Below are 10095 nucleotides of genomic sequence, written 5' to 3' on the forward strand. Positions count from 1 at the left end.
TGAACTACTTCTATGATTACAAGAAACTACATGGCTAACACATACACACACATTCGCAGAGTTGATAGAGTGAGTTATGAAGAAAGTCCCAACTAAAATCGCAACCTGAGAAACATCACAAAAGCCAGTTTGGACATCTCTGTGCAATGCAAAGGTAAATAAAAGATCTGATGTTTGAAAAAAAAAATGTAAAGCGTTTTCTTTACTCAAAAAAACATATGTTTATAAAGTTTAATGTTTTACTTATTTGAAGCAGAGAAGAGTCTGATATGTCCCGTCTAGTTGTAGTCAATGTGCTATATGTAACGTAACGTTTATTATTATCAAATTTAATATAGCACAATTCGACTTGCTCTGTAACAAATAATAGATTAATAAGACCGAAGATTGCCCGTTCTATGTAAATTGAATTATGTCTCGTGTTTAACCACTATAAGAGCCAGCGGCAAATCCCCGAGTCACTGGCCGAGATGAAGCTGTTCTCGGCGGTTACAGAATCACTGAACGGCCGCTGACGCACTCGAGCTTGCATCTCCGAAAACGCCAAAACAAATTGTAAAATAGGCGCTGTTATTAAATATGAGTCACATATTTCAGGTCTAAACAACAACATTCTCGCCTAAAAAACTATTAAAACTACAGTTCGTGGTACAATGTATATATATATAATTATATACATATATATATATATATATATATATATATATATATATATATATATATATATAAATATATTCTCTATAATTCTCTATAATATATATATTCTCTATAATGTTTAGTTCATTAAAGGTGCAATATGTAATATTTTTGCAGTAAAATATCCATAAACCATTATATATATATATATATATATATATATATATATATATATATATATATATATATATATAAAAGAACTCTAAAAAAGCCTTCAGGTCTTAAAGGGTTAATTCAAATAAATACTTTAAAATAATTTGAGCTTCAGCATGGTTTAATAGCATTTATATAAATGTATTTGGTCAAATTAAGCTGTAAAATAAATAGTTTATCCCTTTAAATGCAATGGATTTTGAAAGATATCAACAAAAAAACGGGCAAAAAACTTTAAAAGCGATTTTCTCAGGTTTTCAATTTGAAAAAGAGGGCAGACGACCATAATTAAAATGGGTATATCTTTAAAGGTATGACTATGATATCATTTTAAAGCTTATTGTCTCATCTTTCCATTAATACCAAAATCTCAATTTTGAAATTTGGGTCACTGTGACTCATTTTGCTGGATCAGGTCACATATAAAATATATAAATTATTTTTAAAAATAAAGTTGATTACCCAGCTGGAGCGCAGGCTGAGAATAGCGTTGTCATGACTGGATCATGAAACTATCATCAGTCATGCCCTCTCGTACCTTACGCACACCACGCCCACTTAGATCAGATATCACATCAACATGTCAGCCGGAGGGGTACCGAGGGTCATCGCTTTCGGCTTCAAGAATTATTCACAAGATGGCAAAAGACGAACAGCGCTTTGCAAGACATGCAACATACAAATCTCGGACAGCCAGACGACAACCTCCAATTTCGTCCGTCATCTGAAGAGCCATTCTGCCCAGTAAGTGCTTGTCAATTTGTTAATGTTATCTGGTTAGTTGGTAGTTAGCTAATGTAATAATAGCTAAAGTAGCCATTAAAGGTTGTATCAGTGTGTGTGTGTGTGTGTGTGTGAGAGAGAGAGAGCGAGAGTGTGTGTGTGTGTGTGTGTGAGAGAGAGAGTGAGAGTGTGTGTGTGTGTGAGAGAGAGAGAGAAAGTGTGTGAGAGTGAGTGAGTGTGTGTGTGTGTGAGAGAGAGAGGAGAAATGTAACAAAGTTTAATGTTGTATGTAAACTGTGATTGAGAGAGAGAGAGGGAGGTGTTCAGAGAGGAGTCTGTTGGATGTTAAGCTGTTATTTGTTTTATGGACTCAATGTTGAAAAAAACACTGTTGGCAGAAGTGAAAAATACATAATTTTATGAAGTTACAATTTTGTTTGATTCCATGATGTATTTTACTGAACATGAGTATTTACAATGCAAATCCAAATTATTTTAATTTACTGACAGTTACTTATATCTTGTCTTTTCACTTTATTAAGATCAGATTCTGCAGGTAAAATTACAATAATGTGACTTGACTTGGACTTGACTTTACCTACTACAGGACTTGACATAGCTTTAAAATTGTTTACAATGACTTTCTTTAAGCTAACTGAATATGCTACAGCGAAAAGGGTGTTGCGGTGTTGGATTTTAAGATGTTAAAAGACATGCCTTATTTTTAATTAATTTACACAATTTAAGTGCATTATGAATTTGTGTGTGAATATTTATATTATTTGGTCAAATCAACAATATATAACTTAGAAAACAAAAAATGTGTAGGCTATTTAATATAGTTCAAGTGCCTGAAAGACATTTGTCAATGTAAGAGCATGGTTTATCCTAAACCATTTCTACAATCTGCACCTGAGTAGAATTAGTGATTTTTGCATTTTGGAAACTTTCACAGTAACATTAATTAATCTGGAATGACAAGTTCCTGATTCCACCAATGTCCTCATGAATTGTTAAGACAGGTGTGTTAGTTTACAAACCTTATAAAAGAGTGCCCAGACTGAAGAAACATTCACATATCATCATGGGTAGGTTTAAAAAGGGACATAAACAGGCAATGAAAGATGTCTGGGCACAGGCAGGGGGAAAAGAATGTGTAGTGCAAGAACTGCTAACAGCTGAAATATTAAAATGTTTATTTGGAGAAGATACTGACAAAAACCGTCACTGGCTGTGGGTCACCTGGAGTGTGAGGGACCAATTCAATCGGACCATGGCTTCCAGAAAACTTTCAGCAACATCTGAACAAATGTTGCTGGATCCAGGCAATATAATGGATAGTTATGGTAAGTTTTGTCCAAAACACTGATCACTCACTCACTCGGGCATGCATGCATGCATAAACAAACAAACAAACAAACACGGGTTTCATCAAAGCCGCATTAACTGGAAATGAAAGAATGATAAGCCTATCTAAACAAATTTTTAAATTCAGTAAAACTGAATTAACAAACTTTCCGATAAAAGTTTTCAAATGAATCTTACAATCCACCATGTCTGTTAAATCACTACTCAAACGCATATATCATATCACATAAGCGTTTGCGCAAACTTGAGTTGCACAGACAACCGTGAATTGTACCACCCTAAAGGTGATAATGATGCACGGGGTAACAGCAATGTTGCAGAGCGATGTTGCTTGGGCACTTTCCCATTGAGAATGGGCAACAAATTTTGATGAAGTATACAGAAAGAAATCTGTTGTCCGTTCTTAAAGGGAGAATGCCCGACAACCAGGGCTGCACGATATTGGGAAAATATGCAATATTGTTGTTGAATATTGCGATAACGATATTTCCAGGGTTTCCGCGGGGTCATAAAAAGTCATAAAAAGTCATAAATTTAACAATAATAATTTAAGGCCATAAAAAGTCATAAAAACATCCGGATTTTCCATACAAGGTCATAAAAAACATTTAGCCACGTCTTAAATTGATATGCTCGACCATTAATTTGTTCTTCCATCAAAATGCGCTCACGGCGGCAATGGCATTCATTTGTTTCGCCTGTTGTAGTTCTGTATGAGGAATCTGGGTGGTATCACACTGGTATCACAGCGTTCCAGAACTACAAGTTCCATGCGGCAGCATACAGACTTGTCGGAAGGGCGTTCACAGAAACCCGCGCGAACTCCGAACAAACTGTATCATACTGAGTCACTCCTTAGTTTAATTGAAATCATCCTGGCTATCACAATGGGAAAATGTACCTTTAACGATCTATGGCTCGAAGACTGTGCGTTTAGTAGCTGGCTCAAGCCCGTCGCTAACAATCGGTATCAAGCCTATTGCACTCTGTGTAAGAAGATGTTGGAGCTGTCTAGTTTAGGCATAAAAGCCTTGAAGTCGCATGCAAAGTCGGAAAAGCATATCGTTGCTGTAAAAGGCCTGAAGCGGGTGCAGGCGATCCGTCAGTTTTGTTCGGCTCCGTCACTAACGTTACCCGGTCCAAGTACAGCGCTGGATTCCGTTTCTGTCGCATCCAGTGCCACACACAGTGGTTTCGGATCAACCTCCACACTGAAAGCGGAGGTCCTGTGGGTGTTGAATACTGTGACCAAACACCAGTCGTACAACGGGAACGAGGATATTGCCGAACTTTTCCGAACAATGTTCCCAGACTCTGACATAGCCAAAACATTTACGTGCGGGAAAGATAAGACCTCATACATCACCCGGTTTGGCTTGGCAGATTATATTAAAAAAGACCTCATCTCCAAGGTCTCGGGGCCTTATGTTCTCATGTTTGATGAAAGCTTAAATCACACAAGCAAGAAGAAACAGCTGGACATACACGTTCGGTTCTGGAATGACGACAAGGTGCATTCCCGGTACCTGGGATCACACTTCATTGGCCATTCCACGGCCCAGGATTTGCTAAAGCACTTTAAAGTAAGTAATTAAAGTTTAATATGTAAAACAAATATGATTTCTAGTGCTGCATGTAATATTTGAAATAATTTCATCTTCAAACCTACGACTATGAATAGCCTAAAACCTGTGTTTGATCCATTTATTCAAACCAATTTGGAGAGTAGGGAAACCGTTATGTAATAATATGTTAATGCTCTCTACTCTGCACCACTCTAGTCTCTAGCCATACTCTTTTGAGAAAATAGAAAAATATCTATATATATAACTATATATAATCTAAATCTTTTAATTTGTTTCATCAATTGCATGGCGTGGTTGTATTTTCAGAAACAGCCCACATGGATAACTTGAATAGAAACAGACATGTAGGCCTAGTCAAACATTATACTTGCTTGAACTTGAAAAGTGCAAAAGTGTGTGTGTGTGTATGTGCATGTGTGTGTTATCAATTAAGTGGTATATTTATTTATCCTCATCTTTTTATTTTTTCCCCTCAAGGAGTGTGTGCAGCAGCTGAATCTCAGCAGGCTGGTCTCTGTATCGATGGATGGGCCCAATGTAAATTTAAAGTTCTTTGAGCTTCTCCAATCCGACTTAAATGAAATGTATGGGGGTGCTCAGCTGGTGTCCGTGGGGAGCTGTGGGCTTCATACTCTGCATAATGCTTTCAAGGCAGGTTTCTCCATGTGGCAGGTGGAAAAGCTGTTAAGAGCAATGCACATACTCTTTAACAATGTTCCAGCGAGGAGGGAAGACTACGTGACAGTCACAAAGTCATCAGTGTTCCCGCTATCATTCTGTGGCCATCGATGGTTGGAGAACCTGCCTGTGGTAGAGAGAGCTCTGGAGGTCTGGCCTTCACTTCAGCTGTATGTGGATGCGGTGAAAAGAAAGGAGCTGCCAAACCCTGGTACAGGCTCGTATGATACAATAGAGGCCGCTCAAAAGGATCCCCTGATCTTGGCAAAGTTGCATTTTTTTGCGACCATCGCCCGTACCTTTGACCCCTTCCTGAAGAGGTACCAGACGGATGAGCCAGTAATGCCATTCCTTGCCAAAGACTTGGCTGAGTTGATCAAGGTAATTTAAAAATAACTTTTGTGCTTGTCTGGCTCCTCAGCTACTATAATTAGGTATGAGTATTATATGTATTATATACACTGTGTTTAATGGATAAAATTCTTCAACCTTTATTAATTTTTTTCTTTGTTAAAACTGTGACATTACTGCATGAAAAATATGGATGTAGGGCACTTACATTTTTCATCTGGATTTTTCTTCTGACAGAGTATACTGAGGCGGTTTGTGAAGCGAGAAGTCCTGCAGGACATTACAAAACTACAGCTCACCAAGCTGGACTTGAGTGAGAAGAAGAACTTGCTCCTCCCACAGAAAATTGACATTGGCCTAGGTGCAGATAAAGCCCTGAAGGTATTATGGTCAATTTTGAAGTTGTAGTTTGAAGTAATTTTAGAAATTTTGGTCAGGATACAAGAAGTAGGAATCATTGTGTTGTACATTCTACTTACTTGTGTTTTTATTGTACATCCGTCTTCAGGACACTAAAATATCAGATCTCAGAGTCCTTGAATTTAGAAGGGACTGCATGCAGGGGCTGACTAATATAGTCAGAAAAGTGCAGGAGAAGAGCCCACTCAAATACGCCACTGTTAGGCAGATGGCCTGTCTGGACCCCTCTAACATGTTCAGAGACCCAGACAGGTGCAAGGAACAAATGAAATGTCTGGTGCAGACCTTTCTACAGGCAAAGCAGCTGGCAGGAGGTGTATCTGCTGGTAGGAGTAGTTCTGGAAGGGGCTTTGACCAAAGTTAGAGTACCACACTGAATTATACTAATTATATAAATGTTTATTAGATTGTGTTTACAGCATTATACTTAACTGTGCCATCTTACAGACATTTGCTACATTTATATACCTTTTCTCTTTTCCCATCAGGGGTATTTTTTAGGTGGATCTCTAGCTTTTGTCATTTCTTCTTGTAATGGTCCTGCACCTGTTCTGTGTGCAGTGGCTCATGATTTAGGATTATTTTACATGGGGTTTTCCTTGCTTAAAGTTTAGGTGCATCACCTGAGTGTTTTTAGGAAGCACATAAACCTAATTAGTGTTAACACATTTGAGAAAATAAATGTAAAAATTAGAAGGTGGCTTATAGTCTCAAAATGAAAGGTATCCTGACAACAGTAATCAACAAAACAAACTGGATGAGTGAACATGCAGGTGTTGCAGATTAACACATTTTCTGGTCATGAGTTTAAATTTGTATTTATCTGAGTTTAGTGACATAGAGTTTCTATGTCCTCTGAAATCTTAGGAAAAAACCTGAATTTAAACCATCATAACCAAATGTTATTGTAGTCTTTATAGAGGTTAAAGTGGATCAATATATCAATATAATTGTAACTAATTCCCTTTTGTAACATTTTTTTTTTTTTTTTTTTTTTTTTTAAGGGGATGTCATTCTACAACAGTTTGAGGCTCTCCTGACTCTTGAGTGTAGGAATGAAGAGTTTCTCTCCTTCCAGCCAATGGTAAAACGGCTGGACACCTTCTTGTGCGGCTGTTTAAGCCGTGCCTATCCAGTGGCTTGGGCATTTTGCCAGAAGCTGCTCCTCCTTTCTCATGGACAAGCTTCAGTTGAAAGGGGGTTCTCTGTGAACAAGGAGGTTGAGACTGACAATATGCAGGAAGAGACAATGATTGCACATAGACTTGTGTGTGATTATGTAGATTTGCACGGTGGGGTGACCAAAGTTCCCCTCACAAAGGAACTGCTGGTATCGGTGGGTGCAGCCAGGTCGAGGTACCGCATTTTCCTTGATCAGCAGCGTGCAAGGAAGGAGAGTGAAGCAGGGACACAGAAAAGAAAGCTGGCAGAGGAGTATTTGACCGACCTTAAGAGAAAGAAAACCACTGTTCAAGAGGTTTCCACCTGTCTCGCCAGAGAGGCTGACATGCTGGCAGAGGAAGCAGAGGGCAAATCGGGTTCAAAGATGGCCCAGCTCCTTTCAAAATCAAACGCCCTCAGGCGGGCAAGCAAGGAGAAATTGGCCGAGCTGAAAAAGGTTGAGGAGGAGATCACCATTAAAGGAGACGAACTGAGAAAAATGTAGACAGACACTGACTGATTGACTGACTGACTTGTTATTTTGGAAAGTAATGCCATACAATAATTGTTAATTTACAATGTTACTTCACAATGTTACAATTAAATGTAGACACACTGACTGACTGACTTGTTATTTTGGAAAGTAATGCCATAAAATAATTAATTTACAATGTTACAATTGTTAAGTGTTCCTGTGTTCTTGATACTCAAGAAAAAGAAGGCGAAGGCTTCAGTTTCTTAAGAAATAATAGAATTACTCTTTAAATAATAAAACTTGTTACTTTCAATGAAAGTCAATAATAAAGACTTTTGAAAGGAATTTTAATGACTGAAGTTATTTATTATTTATCGTAATTCGTGTAGGTCATAAATTCAAATCATAATGGTCATAAAAAGGTCTTAAAAAGTCTTAAATTTGACTGATTAAACCCTGCAGAAACCCTGATTTCTTGCGATATCACATTTCCCTAGAGAAATGCTAGATTTATTAGCTATTTAAAAAATTGTAATGTAATGATCATACTAAAATAAACAGGTAATAGATAATCTTCTGATCTAATTAAATGCACTGTGAACAAAGGCAATTAAACAGTCCCCATCTGGCTTTTTTTTATTGTTTTTTTTTTTTTTTTTTTTTTTGTTTTTTAACTGTCAAGGTGCAAACGTTTAGACTTTTAAAACACTATGAATGACTGAAAACCTCAGCACATATTCTGATTTCTGGTTTGCCGTTACCATAGACCTGCAAACACAAAAAAAGTGCATTACTCTCAAACATTAGTTTTTTATTCACATGTAACCATGCAATCATCAAGAGCATGTTGAAACAAAAAAAAGAGCATTTTAACAAAATATTCTCTTTCTTGCCTGTTTTTTTAAATAAAAATATACTATTAAACAAAGTGTACAGGCCTTAAATAAATTTGTACTTAGTGGAAATACTAACATCGTCAACATCCACAAGAATAAAATAATGAAGTATTAACACATATTTCAGGACAATGCAATGCCATATGTGCTTAACAGTGAAAGGAATTTTATTTCAGGTTTTTTGCCAGGAAAACTAGCATATTGACCTTGGTAGGTTTTAAACATGTGCGTTGGCATGTCACAACATTTCCTGCTGTACTAAAAAGTCTCTCTGAAGGTGAACTAGTTGCAGGTATACAGAGATACTTTCTGGCTAGTTTACTCAGGTGTGGGAAGTTGACCTGATGGAGTCTCCACCAAGTGAGAGGGTCCATCTCACGGTCTATGGTGGGAGACACCAAGTAGCTGTTCAGTTCTGCCTCCACAGCATGCGATGGTACCATAGATGATGGAGCTGGGGATGTCTTGAAGAAACTGCCCAGAGATTTTTTGGCCTTCTTTGGGATGACATCTGATGGACCCATGCCCTGGTGATCTTGATTACTTAGGCTTTGCTCCTAAAATAGAGAAATAAAGTAAATATTGCAATCAAATCTAGTAATAGTGCATTATTATCACTTACTATTGTCATATAAACATTTACCTTTGACACAGTTGCTTCAATTTCAGACATCACCCTGGCACTGATGTCTGACACCTTGTCACTGCTGATGTAGCCGACTTTGAATCTGGGGTCCATAAAAGAGGTCATGTCCAGAAGTTCTTGAGTTGCTGGGTTGTCGTACTTACTGTTCATGTAGTCCAGAATCTTCATCTTTATAGACTTTGTTAAATCACTGTCTTCTTCCTTTGCAGCAAGAACTGAGGTGTTCATCAAGTGAAGTACAGGTTTCACATACGAAACGCTTACGTAACTTTCACCTGACAGAGCATCTGTAAATTCTTGCAGAGGCTGCAAAGCCTGGTTTATAGACTCAAGTACATCTAGGTCCTGCCAAGAAGGAACCAAATGTCTTGACTTTCTGTTTGCTGACAGGACATCGCTTATGGCCCGCTGCTGCTCCAGCACTCTCTGAATCATTTTCTGTCTCGAACCCCACCTTGTAGGGCATTCTGTGATGAGGAAGTGTTCCGGGAGGTTGTGCTCTTTTTGTGCATTTTTCAGGGCCATCTTCTCCTTCCAGCTGTGGGAGAAATGTCCCACTAATCTTTTGCAAAGACCAACAGCTCGAGTAATGCGCTCATCACCTTTAACAGCATTTTCTGAAGAGAGAAGACAAAACGTCTCGGTTACGTATGTAACCCTCGTTCCCTGAAGGAGGGAACGGAGACGTACGTCAGTAGTGACCGACGAATTGGGATATCGCTAGAGAGCCCCTATCAGCTTCGAGAGAACTAAAACAAGCCAATGGAATTGGCGTGCGATATTTGCATAATGCGCACCTCCCCTAACAGGTGGATATAAAAAGGGGGGCAGATGCAATCGCACTCTGTTTTTCGCTGAGGAGACAACCGGTGTAACATACGTAACCGAGACGTTCCCTTTCAGTCGGTCACGTTCGACGTACGTCAGTAGTGACCGACGAAT

The 10095-nt window shown here is 38.3% G+C and overlaps 1 protein-coding gene across 1 annotated transcript; it reads right to left on the reverse strand.

Moving 5' to 3' along the window:
• Positions 1–8548: 8548 nt before the first annotated feature.
• On the reverse strand, positions 8549–9879 carry LOC137024042 (E3 SUMO-protein ligase ZBED1-like). The gene is made up of 2 exons (XM_067391195.1): positions 9151–9879; positions 8549–9064 (listed from the first exon to the last, which is right to left on the reverse strand). The coding sequence occupies exons 1-2, from the start codon at positions 9676–9678 to the stop codon at positions 8675–8677; spliced, it is 918 nt and encodes a 305-aa protein (XP_067247296.1). The 5' UTR covers positions 9679–9879; the 3' UTR covers positions 8549–8674.
• Positions 9880–10095: the final 216 nt, after the last annotated feature.

The sequence above is a fragment of the Chanodichthys erythropterus genome, chromosome 8 (assembly GCF_024489055.1).
Source record: "Chanodichthys erythropterus isolate Z2021 chromosome 8, ASM2448905v1, whole genome shotgun sequence".
NCBI classification, from domain to species: Eukaryota; Metazoa; Chordata; class Actinopteri; order Cypriniformes; family Xenocyprididae; genus Chanodichthys; species Chanodichthys erythropterus.